This window comes from Poecilia reticulata, chromosome 15, assembly GCF_904066995.2.
Source record: "Poecilia reticulata chromosome 15, P_reticulata-male-v2, whole genome shotgun sequence".
Classification (NCBI taxonomy): Eukaryota; Metazoa; Chordata; class Actinopteri; order Cyprinodontiformes; family Poeciliidae; genus Poecilia; species Poecilia reticulata.
In genome coordinates, this window is record NC_088844.1 from 22,184,024 (window position 1) to 22,206,829 (window position 22,806).

The 22,806-nt window shown below is 38.2% G+C and overlaps 1 protein-coding gene and 1 long non-coding RNA gene across 6 annotated transcripts in view; one reads left to right on the top strand and one right to left on the bottom strand.

Moving 5' to 3' along the window:
- LOC103477236 (uncharacterized) overlaps nt 1-22,806 on the top strand; it is a 172,405-nt gene that overhangs the window by 35,869 nt on the left and 113,730 nt on the right. For 2 of the 5 annotated variants that reach the window (XR_014091152.1, XR_014091153.1), the window contains exons 3-5: nt 19,431-19,562; nt 19,705-19,852; nt 20,005-20,119. This is a non-coding gene — a long non-coding RNA (uncharacterized LOC103477236). Of the gene's footprint in view, nt 1-19,430; nt 19,563-19,704; nt 19,853-19,935; nt 20,830-22,806 lie in introns of those variants that run through there. The other 3 variants (XR_001777371.2, XR_001777372.2, XR_001777370.2) reach the window with 3 other exon arrangements.
- On the bottom strand, nt 11,079-21,843 carry btbd3b (BTB (POZ) domain containing 3b). The gene is made up of 4 exons (XM_008430209.3): nt 20,844-21,843; nt 19,439-19,529; nt 16,290-16,408; nt 11,079-14,915 (listed from the first exon to the last, which is right to left on the bottom strand). The coding sequence occupies exons 1-4, from the start codon at nt 21,170-21,172 to the stop codon at nt 13,883-13,885; spliced, it is 1,572 nt and encodes a 523-aa protein (XP_008428431.1). The 5' UTR covers nt 21,173-21,843; the 3' UTR covers nt 11,079-13,882.

The window sequence follows — 22,806 nt, forward strand, 5'->3', positions numbered from 1 at the left end:
TTTTGCCTTTCGTTTACGTCAGTCTCTAGATCAGGAATTTCTTCCTATTTAAAACCAGTTACTCTTACTTTGGGCCTAAAGTTGCAAACAGCAGCAAAAGCCCCTGTAGCTAATCCCTCCCCCCCTTGCTGGCCAGTATCACCCCCACCTACTCCGCCTCACTCTGCTGCTTACTTTCACTGAAGATTTGGATGTATGAATTCATTCTATAGCTGCAGTAGTTTGAAATCGGATACGTTCGAGCCTTGTGTCAAGCTGTGTTTGCTGTACCTCGGCAGATGCACTATCACTTTATTTTTCTGTTGACCACATAATTCTTGCTTGTCCATCATTTATCACTGAAAATTGGTTTCAAATCCCCAAACCCACCGGGTATCCATGCACAGAAACCACTGAGACTCATATCATTGGTTTTTATAAATAAGAATTGATAACATTATGACGGTTTCATTTCAAGCACGCGGTGCTGCTGTCTTTTCTACGTCTCCAGCCTCGATGCACGTACACTGCAGACAAATCTCCTAAATCCCATGTGAGAAATTTCATTCTCACCAGCCATAAGTCATGAGACGTCTTCAGAATATAAAATCAGCCAGTGGATATGGAAACAAAATTGCCTATGTGTGAGTATACAAGGCCATTAAAAGCATATTGTGGTCATGGGAGGAGTTAGTGGTTGCAGGGTCATGGTAGGGGCCAAACTAATTCACTCTGATTTGAACGTTGCCTTGAAATCATCTACACCGTTAGAATAATAATATATGCCTAAAGGAGCAATAGCTTGGGGGAAATGACACTCTCCAAAGTGTTTAATAACATTGCATTAATTACTAATATTTGTTAAGAGTGGATGTCTGAGTTTAGTGCCTTTAATCCAAACATACCTGAAGAGAAAGTTATTATTAGGGCAAGTGAGCAGATTAACGAAGCACCACATTAACCTTCAGGTCCATCTAATTGTTGAGAAATTTAATGCAGCTCTCAGTGAGGGGAGATCAATATATTGAGCTGGCCTGGCTTACAACGTCTAATCCTGCAAATCTGCTTGAGAACCTGTGCTGCTGCATTGAATGTCTGAGCAACCAAATGACTTACAAAGTGTTGCTTAGGCATAATTCATGTAATGCATCTTCGCATGTCCACACTCATTTCCACTCCTGCCTTTTTAATTTTTCAGGATCAATCAAACTTTTCTCAGTCTGGGTTGCCAGGGTGTGGTGCACCCACATGCGTTTATATGCTGACTGGGTGTCTTGTCCTGCTACTTTTGATGCATAGAGACTTTTCTAATGATTATCTGGATGTGAACAGTAATTACACACAGCTATAGATCAACTTCTAAAGATATTGATAACAGCTGAATCAGCAACATAAAATTCAATGCGACCCACAGAAGGTGAACTTGCCGTGCAGAGGTGCTCACAACCATTTTAAAATTTTGGAAACCTGACAGCCACAAACTGCTTTTTGTTTTATTGGACATGTCATTGAACAACACAAAGGAGTGCCAAGTTATCAAGTGGGAGGGAAACGATGTTTGGTTTTAGACATTTTCTACTAATTAAAACCTGGAAAGTGGGGCATACATTTGCTTTGAGCCTCCATAAATCAATACTGCAGTTCTTTTGAGGTAAGTTCAGCGTTTCTCTCATCTGGCCAGAGTTCTGTTTTCCAAAAGTCGTATCCTTAAACAGCTTGTGGCAACTTAAAATTCAACTTATATCTTAAATGTATATTCTTTCTTTGCACTTTTCATTAAGACATGATCATTGGTTTTGATACTGTCAGATTCTCCCACCCGAGCTGTGAACCTCTGCAGCTCCCCTGTAGTTACCATGGAGTACTTGGCTGCTTCTCTGACTTTCCTGTCAGTAAAGCAGTTTTATTCCGTTTGTTCACGAATGTTCCCTAACTGAGGGTGGAAGCTTTTTACTTACTAGGAGACTTTTGTTGGTTTAGCGGTAGCAGAGTAAAGAATACAAATCTCCAGCATTATAACACTTTTCAGATTTTGATTTTCAAAAATTGTAACGCATGCATCATCTCCCCTCCCTGTTCATATGCGTTACTTTACATCCCAAAAATCTTGAGAAACTGTGACTGTATACTGAAAAAATATACGTTTTACGGACACATTTTCTTTGGTAAGGCACAGTATCCACTTAAATAAAAATAAAATAAAATAAAAAAACCTTAGTTAAGCCTTTACATACACTCGCCATTTCACTTTTTATCTCAAAACAAAGAAACAGTTTCTTTTCTTTTTCTCTCTTGTAACGTGCCAGTTTAGTTAAAATCTGTAAATCCATTTCTCTAAATTACATCATCTGCGCATCCACTTATCCCTTCAAAAACACCATTTGAATCTGTGAGCTTCCAACTTCGCTCATTATTAGTAGACAGTGAAGCTGCCCTGAAGCCTCCTGTCTGTCCTTTCAATCACAGGCTACTGTGCCACTTGTCATCTGCAGTCAGGCCTGTTATTGAAAGCCATCCCTCGGGCCAACTCTTTGTCTTTAGTGGCTCCATTAAATTAGAGTGACACCTGGCATGGACTCAACTGTAATGGGCCTTCTTCTTTTTTATCCAATCCCTTTTATCAGCCTAATAGAGCACTGATGAAATATTACTAAACCAAAGCTCTTTCTCTGTGCACCGGTGAACTCCATGTGGCGCTGAAAGTAACAAGTCATCGGTGCGTGAGACTTTATTGATATAGCAAATTAAAAGGATGTATTCATGCAGTAATGAATAACATCAGGAAGAAGACCGAAGTCCTCACATATTGCAGTGACTGGATAAATTACATAAGCTCTTTAATGACATTTAATGTGGCTAGTGACTCGCGCACGCAGCAGCGTGATAAGTGGTGATATTTCTGACCTTTATAACGCAAAATGCCTAATATTTGCTTCTATTCCTGCAAACAGAGAGCTGCTTTTAGACTAATCTTTTGTTAGGGTCTTTATAGTTAAACTTAGACTTGCATAATACATTTTGTGTGGCTTTGTTATGCAAAAGAAGCATGATGAAAAGTGTTTCTTCTCTGAGTAATGGGATTCCAGCTGCTCCCCTTCCTGTTTGTTGCTCGAGGTGAAGATCAGCACACTGTAGGAAAATCCCCTCCTCTCCGACCTCTTGAGTTCTGACATATTTCGCTTTGTGATATTCTGTGCCTATGAACATGAGACGGAAGCAAAAGTGTTGGGAGCAGAGGGCTTAAAGCAGTTAGGTTTATGTGAAAATTGATATAGAAACTACAAAATATGTCCTCGTCAATGAAATGCGTTGTTAGATATGCAACAATCTATTAATTATTCATATACGTTACTTTCCTGAACTTGCACTTTTCTCTCGCATTAAACTTCTCCATTGTTCCGTCTTTATTCACAAATGCCAATTCTGCAAAATTGCAAGCAACTCTTTGAGCAGAAGAAGCCTGGAAAATGCTGTGTTCTTGCTCTGCTTGCTTTAGTACTGCCTTAGGTGACAACATAATAATTGATAGTCCAAGATGTTATGTTAGAATGAGATGCATTACTCATTGTGTTAAAATGATGTCTCTCTTGTGACTTTTTGTTGCCTCAAGGGAGGATGAGATCTTCTGTTACATAAAAGACAATATCCACATCATTCATCGTCTTTTGCTGCTCTCAAGTAAACTAATTATAACTAACTTACCAAAAATAAATTCACTTATTACATAAAATGGGCAAAACGGTAAATGTGAAAATACTGGCTTAAGAAATTGACCAAAAACTTTACTTTTCACTAATATGGGGTTATGTTGATGCAGAAAAAATGTATGGCATTTGGCTACACTCTTTAATTTGGTTAAATTTATTCAGTGAAGATGGAATATCAGATAAGAAATAGTTAGTTTTCACAAAATCACTTTCAGTAGAATTATGAGTACCCTTAAAAATCCCGTTTTGAAATAAATCCAGCTACAGCTATTTATACAGTTTTTTTTTGGAAACTTACAGCTTATAGCCTGATTAAATAAATATAGCCTTACTAATACAGTGGATCCCACCCAGTCCGAGTTCAGCATGTGGATTAACTGATTTTTAGATTTTACTATGAAACAAAACCCAAAATTATTTGCATAAAACTGACCAATCCATGGACCTTTTTTATCGTAGAGCACATTTGAAATACTCTAAGGAAAATGCAGCTTGTGAAGTAAGTATTTGCAGCTTTCAGCTGTTCGCGGGCAGCTGTGGTCTTTATCCCCGGTGAATATCGGGGGTCCACTCTAATACATAAGCTCTAGAAAAAAGGATAAGTTGAAGGACTTGGGACTCTATAATTTAGACCGTTACAATTTTTGTGCATGGAAAGGACAAAGAGCTGCTCTGTCAGCAAAAGATACATAAGATTACATAAAATACTGACTGCAGGGACATCAGGGATTTTGTGGATTTTTACAGTCAATTAATAAATTGACTTGCACTAAAGTTTAGATTTTTCTTAATGTTTTAGCATTAGATTTTGCTACAATTAGAATATCAAGGTTTGTTCCACATCTTAACTAAATTTCTATTCATCTTAAATGTCTCCTTTGTGGAGTGACCATCCCCTTCCCCCCCAAGATAAATTTGACACCATCAGACATACAGATATATTTTCCTGACTTATATCAGTACAGACTGGCAAGTTTACAGAGAATATTGTCTTTTTTATAAAGCTTGGTATAAACACATAAACCATATGCTCCACTTTCCTTGATTAAATACATAAAGCTAGTCCCACACCTGTGTAGTACAGTTACTGCTTGCCAGAATAAACACATAAACTGAGCTATATGGACAATGGATCTGTTTGGACTGACTGCTTTATGTGAAAGTCTGATGCTCTCTTTATCTTCCTTTGAACCATAGTTACACATTTTATAGGTCTGACATTGTTAGGGGTTGCATTTGTCAAAGCTGTCTAGTCGCTCTCTCCTGCTCTGCTACATACGGTGTACTCTGTGCTGAAGAATAAAAACACTCATAATCAACAGGGAAACTTTTCCAAACAAGACTCATTTATTCATCTCATGTCCTGGGATTATTTCCAGCAGCTCAGAATGAAGAAAAAAGATTTGGTATCTCAAAGGCAAGAGAAAATAAGGAGAAGGTAATGCATGGCAAAGCTTAAATTGAGGCCATTATTGAGGGCAGGCAGGGAATAGTTTGGGGATTGACTAAAGAAAGCATAAGGAGAGAAGATTGTTAGTTGGGTCAGATGAGCACCGTTGGCAACTTAAATTATGCAAGGGTGTTGAATCATCTGATCTATCAGGTAAAAATATAAAACAATACTTTACCAATGGCATTTCGTCATAAATTTTTTTGCCTTAGATTTTATGATTCATTATTTAAGAATTTAGTATTCTCAAGCATCAATAAAAATTCATTTCTACTTAAAGCACTTCAGACAAAGAAGTCCAGTTCATTTTTAGTCGAAGAAGCATCCATCATGTATTTATGTCCATCCAGATAAAATCCATTCATTCTAGTACCACTTGGAGTTGAGAGGAAAAGACGGAGAGGCAGAAAACCGAGCAACCGCACCTTCTATAGATAGGAAAAGAAAATACAATGTTGATGGCTGCAGTGATTCTCTGTAGGAAGAAAACACAACTAACGTCAACACCACTCAACCAGGTGAAACGTATATGAAAGGGAGTCGAAGAATGTACACATAGTTAATAGCAGCAGTAGTTCTTTCAGTGACTTTGTACAGAAACATAAAACACAAAGATTCAGGTTATGGGCCAGCAATACCTTTAGCGAGAAAGAGAAAAACAAAAGGAGTTTATAAAGTTAATGGCATCATAAATTCTGTCAGTAGTTTCCAATATAGCGTCATAGCTCTTAATGGACCCATTGGGTCAGTAGAACTTTATATGAAAATTCAACAGGTAATTGACATCATTATCTCTGTCAATACCTGGTTTCATCTAAACATAAAGAGTACTTTCAATGTGACATAGAAGCACTGAGCCAGCAGTACTTTCTTCTCACTGACTAAGAAAACAAGCCAAGAAAACAAATGTTACACAAAGTTCATAGTAGCAATATCTCTATTATTTGCTCTGTCCAGAAAAGAGATCAACATAAAAACAGAAGTGCTGAGTAACGAGTAGTGATATAGTCTCTGTAATGGTAACAATTAGCTCTGACATTGGCTTTATGCACCAAAGATGCAGATGTCAACACAGGTGAACTAAACCAGGTGCACTTTCTGTGGGAAAGAAAAAAGATTGAACAAAGTTGATGGCAACAATAGCTCTGTTAGAAATTTGTTCAGAAAGGAGATACAGCTATACACACACATTGCGTGTCACTTTCTGGGAGAGAAAAAAACAACAACAAATAGACACATAATCAATGGCAGCAATTGTTCTGACAATGCAGGAAAGATACAGAGCCAAATACAAGAGCACTGAGCCAGTAGTACCTTCCATTGAAGGGTAATGGGGAAGAAAATGGGGTCCACAAGTTGATGACAGCAGTACCTCATCAGCTCTGAAAGTTTTTTCTTCACAGTTGAGGCATCTGCAACTAGCTATTTGACTTAAATAGTAAAAAAAAAAGTCTTTGCTGACATCAGACGCATTAGTACGCTGACAATTAAACTTGCAATTAACTGCCGGGGCTGTTTATATGGGCCAATTGCATGAATGTGGTGATGGTTTAAATGGAGGTACTTTACACCCAGACCCTCTTTGTTTGAGAGCTGAAATTTTTGCTTCAAAGTCGCAATGAATTGCATGGCAATAGCTCCAGTGGTTAGCTTTAGGCCACAGTTGCCTAGGTAATGCTGTTTTGAACAGTGTTAATTGCACAGAGAGACACAGAAAGTGGTTTTTCCCTGTGGTAAGCAGGACATTAAAAAGGGCAGAAGAACAGGAGATAACGCTCCACTTCTTAAATTGGGCCACAAAAGCAGGCTGTTTGAGCTCAGTCGCATTTTAAAGAACTCCGGGTATTATCATTTAACTACATCTGTTTTTGTTCTTCCTGCTATAATTTATACAGAAATTGGCAGCGTTGGAAAGTGTTAAGTCACATGAAACTGAGGGAAAATGGGGGGGAAAAAAAAATCTCTATTACTTGTGTATTTATGAGGAGGAAATGCTGTGTTGGCTCCCAGAGACGCTGATAAATTTTTATTTGGTTGACAAAAGAAATACCTTTTTGGCAGAATAAAGCATCTATTGATTACCAGCCTCGCAGCTGCAAAGTGATAAGATTTGCCAGATAATGACCAAATTTGAAACCTATTATTTTTCACAATAACTACTCAACGCATTTGTATTCATATGTATACAAATGCAAACTGAATCTAATCATTAAAAATCTGTCAATCTGCATTTTCTTTGTGCCAGCAGGAAATAATTAAACCGAAACGACAGATATTCTGAATAGATGCACATAAAGTGGGAATCCTGAGGGTTTGCGCCTTCTCCATCCCCATATTACACCCTACTGCATGTTAAAACACATTACCCCCTCCCCCCACCCACCTACCCCAAAGCTGCACACAGAGAGATGGAAGTGAGAGCATGTGTACAAATGAATCAGTGCTGTTTGTTGTAGTGTTTCAGTCTCGAGCCGTTTCAAGCAGCTTATTTGAGAGAGCCGTGGATCATGTTTAGAAAGCTTGCTCTCATTATATCAGACCCTGGGGAAAGAAGGGCCCCTCTTTCTCCATACTATCAAAGCCACAGAGCAGCTTTAGAGGACATGCTTCAGTCTGAATGGAGGCTCTGGAGTACATAGAAAAAGTAGCATGCTCAGCCCTCATCAGCCCATGCTGTGGGAAGCTGCCAGCGTTCAAGGTTTTGATCAGGCCTTACAGTAATGGCTGTGGGTGACAGGTATACCATTCTATAGTTGTAGGACTAAATAGCTTGATTAGCATAATGCTTCGGCAACATATTTAGCTTCCACTGCTTATGAAACTACTTTTTTTTTTTTTTTTTTTTACTTTTCTGCCTGGCTGCAGCATTTTGGATTCTGTTTCATTTGACAAAACCATGATTATGTAAACAGGGTATTTATCGTGGCACAACTGGGGTGTAATATTGTTTACATCCGCTGTGTCATGCACATTTTCCCCTGGTTTAAATAATTTACAGCTCTTTTTATTAACCAAGCATATTGTTGTTTTCTTTTAAGTAATTAAAATATACCTGGCATGCACAACACTTGCTTCCCACAAATCTAAACCAAACGGATCCACAAGAAGGACAGCAACTTTATATTTTTGCTTTTTGAAATCTTTTTCTCATAAACGGCTACAAACACATATTTACATAGTCTATGTAGCAATCTACTTTTATTTGCTAAATGCCAAAATTAAGAGATAAAGTAAGTTTATATACATCCACTTGGTATTTGGTAGAATGCTATTTGAAACTGTCAGATTTAAGTCAAAGGTTTTGGGTTTGCTGAAGTTCTAGCTAATTAGCCTTGACACAAAACTGTCACCTTTCTGAATGGTAAGATGGCTGAAGATTGTCATACTGTTTATACTTGTTCATCACTGTTTGCACAGATGAATTTGACGCTTTTCCTAACGTGTAAATTATACCTAAAGATGAACAATACATCTGGAGGTCCACAATTCATATCTTGCTTTTGATTTTTCCCATTGAGTCACCATTGAGAAAGCCAGGTATTTGAGGGGCTGTCTTAAGATTAGTCAAATTTATGCTTTCTGAAGACGCCAGAGTTTTCTGCAGTCAAGTCGGTTATGCTAACAAATTACCAGAGAATTACTTAAAAAATCTTGAAACACCCCTTTAAATGTTCTGCATTCATCATGACATTCCAGCAAACCTTCTGGACTTTCATAACACTTGCTAAGCATATTTTTGCACTAAAGCAGATTCTGTACTTTGAATATTATCTTATAGATACAATCTGTACGTTTGGCCTAAGGCGAGACTGGAGAATTTCCTTGAGGTGCGAAACGAGGTTCAATTAAAAATCCTATACAGAAATAATTTTCTTTGATGAATTCTTTACACCCACAGCTGGGTTTTCCTTCCTTCTCTAGCTATTACTAATTCATTTACATTTTGCTGCAAAGGAAATTATTAGAATGTTGCGCAGTGAATTGCCTGCAGCAAACAAGACGAAGAGTGGAGCCCTGGCAGAATAAAATCTGGCGACTTTTATGTTTGCTCTTTATGTGCAGCCTTTTAACGTCACCATTGTACTGAGCCTTGATTCAGTTCTTGTTGATCATCCCTAGCTGAGTTCCTTTTGCCACACCTCCTCTAGCCACCCTGTCTACTGAACTGACTGTGACAAATACCAAAGAATTATGAAATTATAGTGTTGAATAAAAAAAGTGTTCAGTGTGAACAAAAGGAGGAAATCTCTCACCAAAGCCCTGGTGCTTTGTTTATGCATCAAAAGTGACACAAAGGTTTGTTCTCTGCATGGGGTTGTTCTTCTCAGCATTAAAACAAAACATAAACTTTACTTGGATTGGGAAATGTATATATATTTTTTCTTTCCTGCTGAACAATAAAAATTTGCTTGTGTATTTAGATAGACTGATCTACTTTACAGGGTACTGTTGTTAATTCCAGGTTAGACCTTCTTTTCTTTCAGAAGCGCCTAAGGTCTTTGTGGCAAAGACCTAGTACGGGTGTCAGGAACATTAATGTTCCTGAACATTATAGTTTAACTATAATGTTCCTCTTATTTAAATTCACATCGAGATAAAAGCCTCAAGCATTTCCTGCATCCTTGCGGATTCATAATGCACATCTCTCACACCACCAACTGCAACCTGAACCTTTGATGCAAGACGGCAAAGATCCAAGTTTTCATGTTGTTTAAATCTAATTCTGACCTGACCGTCTGAATGATAGAACAGGAGATGTGTATTATGGATCAAGAGTCATTAAACCATGTAACATTTTTCATGTTACTGGCCAGTTCTGGAAAGGTTGTGGAAATTCTGGCTTCTGGTTTTGTATTAATATAAAAGTTTACAAGAGTTGATGTGATTGGCGAACTCGCACACATCAAAGAGAAACATTGGTCTCAAGAGTGAGAGATGTATTACTACATATTTATAACCTGATACACAATCTAATTAATTCCCAAAGCGTATTTTTGACTCATTGTTTTTAGAAAAAGTTATCTCTCCTTTGCAATTAGAAACTCTTAAGATAGTGGTGCCTTTAAATATTCTTTTTAAATCAGTAGGCCTAGATATAATATGAGATGAAAAATTTCAGTCCAGTTCAGAAACACTTTATTTTTCCCGAAGGAAAATTAAATCTCATTGTAACTTGTATCATCTAGGCATCCTCAAATGGTCGTCGTCAGTATCACTGGGAATTAAACACGGATTAGAAATTAGATTAGAAATTCAGCAATCAGGATTTTTCTGATCAACTTTCAATGGCATTTCTGGTCTGGCCTGCTAATTTAGATTTTTACATACAGTATATATATACCTTAAAAAAGAGAAAATGTGCTGCAGGTTCTTTGTTAGGTAGCAGTTTTTAAACTTACTTATCCAATTTATGAATCCCTCATCTATCATCTGATTTTTATTGAACACAAACTTCCTGTTTGTAGATATTTTTATTCTCCAAAAATGGTTGTGGTACCTAATTATGATGCGTGTAGTGAATTGGAAATCCTTTTTTTTTTTTCAGTGCTACTGATTGTCGATTAAGGTTAACAGTGACCACCTCTAACCTGTGGTTAATTTTGTAATATCAGTTTTTACTTTTATCTGTTCTAACTTTGAAACATAAGGTGTTCTTTTTAAACCCTTCCTCTGGATTGAGGTTAAAAAAATCCTCACTCACCTTTACAGAACTGCATATTTTTTAGAATAATTTCTACGTACAAAGAGGTTCAAGAAGGATGGAGAACACAATTTGCATTTGACAGAAAACGGTGGGGTGTCAGAGTGACACAGAGACAATCAACTGCCTGCTCAACCTGACATTCAAAATCCCTGCAGCACTGAACAGAGATGTCACCCCGTGTCCTAATTTTTGAACATGCAGTCACATACAACCTTCAGGAGACGAGATACACAATGCGTATGTACAACTTTTGTTTATTTGCATCATACACAACCATACACATTCGCTGGTCTTGCAGTACTGTAGCACATACAACACAGGACATGTACACCAGTTTACCCATCCATTACCACCAGCACACAAGCCTGAAGACTTTTATCCCTCATCAGAAAGAATATTCAGTAGCATAGTAAATCCCCCCGAAATTACCTGCATTAAAAATGAGCAAAAAAAAGCAAAACAAACTTATTCACAAGCCAGCATCAGTGCAACTGTGCAGTAATATGCTCCATGAATACTGAAACTGTTTGTTCACATTAGGAGGGAGTGCTTCATCAATTCCAGTGCACATAGTTTTTTAACACAGTTCAGCAGATAAACAGCAGTTCAACTGGTTATTTTACTGTAAACAAAAAGCAAGGTGCCACAGTAATTAGTAGTACATACATATAAGATGGCAACAGATCCAGTCTGTCCATGTTGTGAGTGCTGCAGTGGGGATCACTATGGATAAATGACTGGACAACATTTCAATAGGAAGTAGTGAATGGTGAGGATTTAAGTTCTACATTTGCCTCTAGACATATCCACATTAGTCAGCTTTATATTTTACAAGCAAAACTAATACCAAGCAAAAAATAAACATTATTTAGACACCTTGCTTTCCTGGATTAAGGCGAATACATGAGGCTACATAGTGACAATGAAGGATAGCAACATACGTTATACCATTCAAAGATTTTCTAAAGAAGAAAAATAAACTTTAAAAACATGTTTTTAACCAGGCATGTTGTTGCATCCCCTCTTATAGCAAGTATTGATGAAAATTACTTGAATGAGTTCTGTTACCTTGCTCATGCATTGATAAGAGGTTAGTTGGGATTTTATCATTTCCATTCCCCTTTCCTGTTCATATTCTGTAAACGTGAGGCAAAGCAGCATTGACAATGAGGGTATTGTTTTGCATAGGGCTGCACAATATATTGCAAATTTATCGCAATACCACTCTACGCAATATCGCAAAGACTTGCCAGACCTGCAATAAGTGTTGGCTACTGTTTCAAGTAGCATGCACTCAAGCTCTTTATGCTTGTAATACTTAGAGACTCTTGTTTAATGCAGCACACAAATTAAGATGACGGCATTAAGGTCAAATCATTCAGCAATTATAACTTAGCTGTTTCACTTCCAAGGTAAAAGAAACTAAATTTGAGCTGAATATCAACACTCGCCAGTTTTACCGTATGTTTTTTTTTCTCTAACATTGTGCAGCCCTAGTTTTGCAAGAGGCCCTCCTAAGATGGTTTGCAGAGGGTGTGAATGCAGATAAATGTTATTTAAAGGTGTTATTTAATGCTTCCAGAACAATATTGAAAAGGCAGCAGTCCATTTTAAATTACCTAAAAGCAAATAACTAATACTCATTACTCATATTCATTAGACAAACCATGTTTTTGATCTTAAACATGGGCTGGTTTTGAAAGCTGTACAGTATTTTTTATCTCCATGATAAGGGTCCAGAGACTCCTGGAATAAAATGATCACCATGGAATCAAGTATTGCTCATATATATGTGCACTCTGTGCAAATATAGAAATAACATACTGTAACATTTTTTTTATTATATAAGATATCTATACAGCCAGCACAGGCCACAACTGTGGTATTGTATACATTTTTCAAAATTTACATATGTTCATCTGTACATGCACCTGTAGTGCAAGGAATTTTTTTGTTTGTTTATTCTAGAGCGAGACATAAGGGCAGTTAATTTATTTGGAGAACTCAGCAACTTATTTTAAATGGTCCAGTTTAGGTTATTTTGCTCCTTCACCTTTTCGTACGTAACTTTTTCTCGCATGAAATAGAAATATCCATTGCAGGGTCTTTCATACTACCTATGCATCAATTTCTACCCACCAGGGGAATATTTTAAACCAGCTTTGGCAACCAAGGATTTAAAGTAATTCTTTAAAGCAAAAATGTACACTACATAAACAACACAACTGTTTTTTCTGGTTTTACTGTGGCTAATGAGAGCCAACATCTTCACAATGTCTTTTGCTTTAAATCTGAGGTCAATTATTTTGCACCAAAGCGCATTCATCTCTGGGACACAGAACCCGTCTCCTTCCTTCCTGGATCTTACCGTGATGTCACAAAAGGAAGCTGTGTGTTTGGGATGTTCCCTTAAAACACATCAACTTTCACCTCCAATTAAGTCAAATCTTGTGAATTGTATCAGAAGTGTACAAAGCAATGACCTCATCAGTTGGGTTTTCACAAATTGCTTAAAGTTTCTTTGAGACTTAACTAAAAATAAACGTTGTTCCCCTTGACTGACTTAAACAAGAAGTTCAGTGTAATTCAGTGTTGGTAAGTAAAAAAAAATGCAAAAAGTGTATTTAAATAGCTGTTTTTTTCAATCTGTAGAATATACAATAAATACTTTAAAAATTGGTTGTCAAGAAGCAAAATATACTCTCCCAATATTTCAGAAAATATTTTTTAAAATGTTATAAGTTTATCTTTGGAATTTATGAAAGTACTGCAAAAATGATTTAAAAAAAATAATGTAATTGATGTAATTAATCACTGATGTAATTCAGCCAATAAAATGCAAGTATACTTGGGGAGGAATTACACCGGTTATGAAATGGTGACGGGGCAAATTGACCAGGAGCTGGACCATTTGCTCATGTCAAAATAAGTAAAGAAAACATATCGCGGGTCTAACAAAATAACACCTTCCGTTATGCACAAAGTGATACATTTCTGCTTCAGTAAGTGCACTAAAAATGAGAAAAATGGTTACACGTGTTGTCAAGCATAGAAGATAAGTTCAGGAATCTGCCCTCCCTGCACCCCGGTGCCGTTGGTGCTGTCTGAGGAGCACTGGAACTGGAATGTCACTTTACCACACTGTACCTCTGTCATCCCTTCCTGTCCGAAGTAGCTCAACTCATTTCCATCCAGAACAACACTGGCAGTGTAGAAGGTATCTGGCTCAATTTGGACTGGATACTCAAACCATACGGGAAAGGTGTTGCTGGACCCGTCGGAGAAGTATTTATTGAGGTTTTGCCCCAGCAGCACACCTTGACGCTTCAGCTCTATCTTGGCACTGTACTCTGCTGAGCCACAGCTAGATCCATACAAGCCAAACCCGGCGATAAAAACTCTTTTATCCACAGCGAACTGTATGCTGTCACAGCGGCCGCGGTAGCGCCACTGATTGCTTCGATAGGCACAGGACTGGAATCTGTGGCAGCGCTGCGGCGTCAGGCCCTTCCTCGATTGACTTGCAAACTTAAGCTCGGGCTTCTTGGCTGCCGTGTACCACAAGAAGATGTCATTGGTCTCATTAAGCGTCAACACGCCAGACTGGGCCGCTCCATTGGCAAAGTCATCCAGAGCCATTGTAGGGATACGTATGAGGTACATGGCCTTTCCCAGGACCTTACGCTTGTTGTCAGTAGAAGATGTGAGCTCCTGTCTCTGACATTCGGCCTCAGCCCAGCTAAGTGCAGCCTCGAAGACCACTATCTCTTTAGCATTGAGTGTCTCTCGCTGTAGGATGCTCTCCAGGGTCTGGGAGTCAATGTCACAGAAACCCTCTGAACGTAAAGCCAGCTCTGCCTGGGCATCAATCACCTCCCAGCAGCGCTGTGTCAACTCCGGCTCCTCGAACAGGCAGCTCTGGGAGAGCAGCACGCAGGCGTTCTTGGCGCTCAGACTCGTCTCTAGGAAGTTGACGCAGGCGCGTGCCAGGTGAGGGACAATGTACTTTTTGGCAGCATAGAGAGTGGCCAGCACGGTGTCAGCAGTCAAGTCAATTTCATCACAGTATATATACCTGTTGGAGTAGAAATTGGACATTAGACACATCACCAAACTACGATGTCTAGCATATTATTGTAAAATCAGGCGAGGTAGAATAGCAAAATTATTGGAATTAGGACAATTTGTGAAAGGAAATTGAGAGTTTATCTCGTTGTAAAGTCATTTATTTAGTCACTATTTAGTTCAAATTGGATCAATACTAAAGAAAAATAATAAATGATAAATGTTGAATAGGCTTTTGAACATTTTATTTAAAATTTGATCGAAATGCAGTTTCTGTTGAGGAATAAACCAGAAAACACTCAGATTTTCTGAGTCTTTTGGGCAGATTGAGTCCCATTTAAATGGGCTAAAACTGCACATCAAGTGCCCAACATGACAACATCATGACTCAGCATTTTGACTCAGGTTTATCTTGTTGACACCTCAGACATTTAGCTTTTTATGTTCCTGTCGAGTAAAGTGAGAGTGAACCCATTGGTGATAATGGAGCTGAATTAGACTTTCAGAAAGAAGATTGCAGCAGCTTTTTGCTCTAGTAAGGAGTTTAAAAAGGTTTCTAAATAATCTGAAATCAGCCAATACACTCTACAGAAAAGAGTCTCCTAATGGAGAACACTAATAAACTACAAGCCAAGCCTGGCCATCCAGGCAAGGTCAACCTGAGAGCAGACTGCAAAATGCTAAAACTATTTTCCAAAAATCTTTTTTGTGCTGTTGATGTGAATGTGCATCCCTGTATAGTCAGAAATAGACTGCACAAGTTTAACTTTCATGAGAGATATGATGAGGGAGCCATTTCTCTCCAAGACTAACATGAAAGTCACACTGAGCAAAATCATGGACATAGACCAAGACTTCTGGAATAACGTTTCTTTGAGAGATGAGTTTAAAACTAGATAATTGAGACACCAGAACAGAGAACATGTTTGGTGTTTTTAGGAAGAAAAAAAACCTGATACCAACTGTAAAGCATATAGGTGGATGTGTCATGGTTTGGGGAAGCTTGTGCTGCAGCAGGGCCTGAACAGCTCATCACAAAATCCACTATTAGTTCTACTGTACATCACAGTGTACTGTATTTATTTATTTTTCACTTAATGAGCAAAAAAGGCAATTTTGGGTGTTTAACTGTAATTAAATCACCGTTCTTTCCTCAGAAAACATGAGTGTGATTCTTTTTGGCATAAATGAGACAAGGATTGTACTTATGTACTCTCACTACAGATAATACCCTTGACTGTTGCATAGACGGGTGTAATAAGTCATATGAGTTTTGAGCAGTTTTATCCAAAATATAACAGAAAAGCGTTGATCTAGACAAAGAGCATCAGTAAAATATCAGTGATATGAGGGGAAAATAGACAAACAGTCTCAACCTCCTTACTTTAGCATTGCCAGAAATGCTGCTGGTTCCACATCCGGTATGTGAATTTCATCTTTGTTCTCCGCAAGTTCACCATAAAACATGGCGTGAAAAACTGAACTGCCTACAGCCAGTACATACTGTGGAAAGAAGAAGAGAAAACACTGTGACAATGGGGAATATACATTTTACTAGCACATCTCTGTATCTTTGCATGTACAGTTATGGAGGTGTGAGATTTCGAAAATGATTCATGCCCCAGACTTTTTGTCAATGGCACTATTTCTTGTTAGTCATCTAGACTTTGGGTGCAGCTTAGTATCTGACCACAATATCAAAAAAAAAAGAAAACATTAAGTGAAACCTTAACAATATAGAGTCAAAGTCTGCATACCATAAGGATGATGGATAGATAGATGGATAGATGGATAGATAGATAGATGGATAGATAGAAATATTTAATCAGAGGAATTGCCTAAAATCAGGCACTTAGAGCTTGTTTGCAATTAGAACTGCCTGATGCCTGTGATGGCAGATAAAAGCTTCCGCAGTAATTACCGAGGTCGGGTTGTAATTATTTTGCTCAGGTCATTTTATAAAGTCACTAAAAAAAGCAAATGTGTGTTTCATTTCTGTGAGAACCCTAACCAACAATGACTTGTCAATAGATTATGCCTAGAAAACCTAGCCTTTTGTTTAAAGTAAACACATTTGTTATCCGACTATGCAAAGTTTGGCATAGTCGGATGGATATACAAAAGACAAGGTCCAATATATATATTTTTTTGTTTGGATGAAAATGCAAGTATTTGAGAAAAGCTTAATTCATGAAAATATTTAATCCTTAGATTTTTCTCTGCTGTTCTTAGCTTTCCTTTTCCCTGCGGAGATGAAGGCAGATTTCTAGATACTTAACAGAGTGCACTAAAGGTTCAGTTTGCTGGAATTAATGAATTATCTGAATCATGATGAAATTAGATGCAACACAATCACCGTTTTCATTAATAGGCACGCTTCGATTAGACACTGCAGGGCCTCAAGTTCTGTTTATAAACTCAGGTTTTAGATCTTTGTGTGGAAGTGTTTGTGCGAGCATGTGTAGGTGAAGATGTGGGTGGCATAAATTTCCTGAAATAAATTTCTCTAAATTGCAGCCAGTCAGGGGGAAATGCTCGAAAAGATGTCACCATTGTTGTAGATGCCGGTACATGCTGTAATACAATTTTCTAAAACATATTTGCTTCCTTCATTATGGAGACACACATGCTCTTGTATGTGGATTAGGGAACAATATAGTAGAAATGAATTAAATTAGTCTCAGGTCATGCTCTAATATACTTCATAGATATAAACAAATTTAATGCTTTTAGCTATTTTCTTGGCTTGGTAAGGAACTAACTGCAAAGATAATGGTTGTGTAATTTCCTGCCAACTGGACACAATAAAGATTCCTGAGCTGAATATCTTTAAATCCTATTGGTATAATGTCTCAGCATAAAGGGCCATCAAATCATTCTTCCATAACTGTTCTCTCTAAATGCACCAAGAGCACTGCAGCTCCAAATCATATATAATTCATTTGGTCCCATATAATGGACCAAAAGAGAGAAAATAGAGCTATTGAAAGCTAATGTGGTTGGACGGGTGAATTTAAGGCATTAAAGGGACTTGCCGTATTAATCTTGTGTAATTGTGTTTAAAGTAAGTAAATATGAGAGTGCCTTCATAGAAGGCATACGGTCTAAGAAAAGTTGATCTTAATTATTTATCTGAACATCTTGAAAGAGCAGACACTTCAGTGGGCAGAGGAAACAAAGACGTTGGGCTAAGTAATATTATGTTACAAGTTGGATATAATACTACCTATCTGAGCATCTAATAACTAATCTAGAAACATTTTATTTAAAACATTTAAAATCTATCTATTTAAAATAAAGCAGACTTATTTACAGGTTTTAAATTGTTGAAATTAGCACAGGCATTAAAACAGATGAAATTTAATTGAAACCGACTGAAAGTAGTTCTGATCTTTGCATTTATGGTCTATTGAGAGCTGAGGGGGATTTTCCTGCTTGAAATTCCACTCTTATTTACTAATTAATAAGCGATAACATATTTTTTCCTAGTTTTTCATCAGTAAATTGTTTATTAGTAAGAGTTTGGTGTCATGTTTGCAGAAGACATTTAAAAATGCCTTGTGACCTGGTTAAACTTTAGTTGTTTTTCTCTAACTGAAAGTCAGGGACAGTAGTTGGCATAGTTACGCATCAATTCGAAAGCTTGCTCCCTTTACTTATTATTTGTGAGAAAAATTCAGATTTTTAAAAAAACAAAAAAGTCAAAAATTTTTAAATGTCTGAAGTCATTTGGCTGAAGTTTGCAGCCACCGACTGGTGTTGAGGTGTAGGATTGAGGTCGGATCACATTCAGACCATAAACCCATCACTCTAGAGTTTGTTTGAAACCGAGGTGGACTTTGCGGTTTAGTCCGCACACTAGTGCGAGTCCTTGGGTTTACATCTACCTTAATAAATTGCACTAATGGAGCAACCAAACCAAGGATCACTTTAAATGGATCCCAATATTTGTAAATTACCATTCTTTTTTCATCTTCCTTTGTTGGATTTAAAGTTGGTTAACTCCAAAGCAGTTCTGAAAAGCATAGTTTGGACTTTGCGGTTTAGTCCGCACACTAGTGCGAGTCCTTGGGTTTACATCTACCTTAATAAATTGCACTAATGGAGCAACCAAACCAAGGATCACTTTAAATGGATCCCAATATTTGTAAATTACCATTCTTTTTTCATCTTCCTTTGTTGGATTTAAAGTTGGTTAACTCCAAAGCAGTTCTGAAAAGCATAGTTTGGGCTGAGACGAGGGCGAATCTATTTTGTGTGAGATGACTGCTGAGGAGGAGACGACCCCTTCCTCTTGCTCGCTCTCTTTCAGCCTCATTTATATAAATAATTGAAGACTGTCTTGAAAAAGACACATGGTGCGGAAGTGAGAACAGAGCACAAAAGATTTCACTTCCACAGAAGCACAGGATGGAAGAAGATTATTTTTCATGCTTCTATGAAATGACCTTCTATGAAACTGAGCCTGCCTGATCCCTTGTTTGCTGATTTCCTTTTCTTGTTGCTGTTATTTTTACTGATATAGATTCTTACTCTGTGGCCCGGCAGCCGCTGGGTCCTTCCAGGCTGACCCACGACAAAATGAACATCTGCCATCAGCTCATTGTTGAACATCACTGAATTTCTGAAGGGAGAGAAAAGCAGAACAACAAAATCAGTACGTCTGTATAGTATTTCAGCTGTTTGGTAACATTACTGCTCAGTAGCATCTTTCATCCTGCTTCATTTAAACTAAAACAGTCTCATCCGTATGAGTTCTCCTCATACCATTTCGTTTTATGTCTTCTCTCTTCACAAAGACAGACGAACAAGACAACAAACTTAATGGAAAGTCCCCGCTGTGAAAGAACGGGACCAACAATAAAGCTGTGCTCATATATTATTGAGTACATGTCACTGGGGTGGGTAAACAGCCCCGCGACGATCTGGAGAGACAACAAAAGCCAGGTCAGAAAAAAAAAAAGCCCATGTTTTGCTCCGAACAGCTGGGGCCTTTTACAGATAGGCCAAAGTAAATATTTTGCTTTTAGCACAGATCATCCTCTGCATGTTGTGCATATCAAACACACTTGCTGCCTGTCTGTTCTCCACTGCATCAGAGCAGTGAAGGCTTGGAGGAGTAGGAGAGGCTGCAAACAGAGGTCTCCCCAACAGAATGAGGACAGTGCTGACAGAACACCGGCACAACGGCAGGGGCCGGTTGCAGCTGTCGAGGTACACCAAGGTTTTAAACACGTACGGTTAACATGTGCAGTTTAAAGCTGTTTCAATAAGATTCCAGTGGATTGGCTGGAATTGTCTCTCCCAGTGATTGCTGAGCACTGCTTGTCCAGATGGCTGAGAGAAGGCTCCTTCCTACACTTTTCTCTTGCTCACAAAAATGGTAAATTTTGTCGTTTGGAAACATTCCAATTTGTGAAACACATGAACAATATGTAATGTAAAATACTGCAACCCATTGCTCTTATTAAGGTAATATTGTTTTAAATTTGATAAGCTGCAGAGTGCCAGATAGCTACCTAAGCAGATAGCCAGACCACCTAACCTGCTAATATCAGATTGTTACACTACTATGAAGATTATGAATATTTGAAGTTCAATTTCCCAACTGCAATAAGCAAGAATTTTAACACCAATACAAATTATTTATGGTCTTCTTTAATAAAAACAACATTTTTATATTTTTTGTTTTAATTTTCATTCAATGATCCTTATACTGTTTTTTTAAGACAATCACACCATGACACTCTCACATTCCCTATAGCTAACCACAAATATGAAGGTCACTAGCTTGCATTAGTCCTGTCTGAGATACTGATATATGAGAATCTTTACACAAATTTCTCATTTATCAGTACGCTTAAAAATCTCCAAATAGTTGCAGTCATGAGAATCATTTGTGCTGCAGTGTGCAGCTTCCTTGTTTGGCGAACTGTACCTTTCTCTTATAGTTGAGTAGAGTCCCTGCCAGTTGCAGTTCTGTATCGTGTTGTTGTTGTTGAGGTTCTGCTGCTGGTACTCCTGCACCGTGGTGCTGCTGGTTGTGGTGGTGGTGGATGCCGGCTTCTTGGTGGGGAAAATTTCCGCGGACATCTTCTTCTTCTTCTTGCTCCTCAGGGTGATTATCTCATAACAGACTGGGGGCAGCTTGGAGCTGCCACTGGCATTCCCTTTTTTGGAGCTTTTGCTTGACTTGCTTTTCACCGAGTCAGGAAGCATTAAGAAGAAAGTCAGACATTTCATGTTCCTTCCCTTGGCATCGACCATGAGTGTGTTCAACTGCTGAGCAGTGGGAGAGCATGCAGAGAAGACATCCGGCAGGAGTAGCCAGGTTGATGGAGGGCTGAGGGAGATGAGGACAGGAGAGATTTGAGCTGCTCTGAGCAGTTCGGCAGCAAGAGTCCTGTGTGAGGTCTGTTCCACCAGCTTTTGGAACTACTAGGTTATGTCTTTTCTCTGTTTTGTCACTTCCCTGAAGAAGACGCTTCAAACCGGCGATCTGAAGGCTTTTCTCTGATGTGAAGTTTGATCTGGTGACGGAGAGCCTTTCGGGGTTCCCATCTTTGCTTGTCCAGAGTGATAAAATCAGCTCTTCAAATCCACTTCTTCTCTCCTCCTCTCCTTGCCGTTCTCACTCGCTGGCTCACTGAGGGTTGTCCTGACAGCTCCAGATTTAGTATCGCTGCAGTTGTCCTCAGGCAGCACCTTTTACTCAGGTCCTGTCATTTTGCCCTCTTTCTCCCTCTGTGCTTTACATCCCCTTTCTGCCTCTCTTCATCTGTGACTCTTTTTCTCTGTGAGGCAGGGTCGTTTTTTCCCCCTCTCTTCCTCGGAGCAGACTCATCTGCAGGATGCAGGAGCTGTGAATGCTGTGCTGCTCCGCTCAGCCTCTCGTTCTGCTGACTACAGGGGTTGAATGGGAGAGCACAGAAGAGATCGAGAGCCCCCGCATGCACGCCCCCCTCTCAGCACAGTTTAGAGCTCTCTCAGGAGCTCAGCCAATGGCAGCAGACAGCATTTATGATTGGCTAATTCAGCCTATAGGGCTGCACATGCTTGAATATGTAATTAGGTACGTCTCAATTAAAGTGGCAGTCATGTCTCATAAGAAAGACAGATTAATCCACAGATTTTCCTCCATGTGTTTTATTTACTTAAAGGGTTCAATTTTAACTCCAATAAATAAACTTAATAATTGTTTAGGTCGAATTTGATTAGTCATCATATGACATTTGTATTAAATGCAGTTAAAAGTATTGAATCCCCACCTATAGTGGGATTACATTGTTTCACCATAGATTTCTACCTCCACGATGTTTCAAACAACTTTTCTTTGAAAGGCCTTCAGAGATGTCTTTGTAAATTTTTTATCATCCCATTTGGAGAGAACATGGAGCTAAGAATACAATGTACTCTCAGCACAATGTTCTCTAAATGCATATGGATTATTTGTCCTTCTTGTTTAACTTGCACAGTAGCTTTACTTTTTTCCTTTGAGGCTTTAAATGTTTACTTACACCCTTGCCACGCTATTGAGTATCTGTCCTGTATTTCAGCTGCACAAAGATACAAGACTTTTATGTAAATGACACTCCTTCTCTGAACACTAAAGAGGCAGCTTTTTAAAAAATGTATTAATTTCAATTTGGCCGGTAATTGTTTCCTTTCTTACTAAATATGTGGAGACATATTTAATAATCAATTGGTTCAAAGTTTCGATTGAGTTAATTATGATCTGTAATTAATTATTTGCAATTAATTGCATTTTAATTGAAAACTATGTCAACAAAATAAGCAACATTTTCAGTTCAAAAACTAAATTGTTGAATAAATGGACATGTGAGCCCACAAAGATTTTTATTGTTTTTAATCTGTTGTTTTGGTTATTCAACCTTCAGATT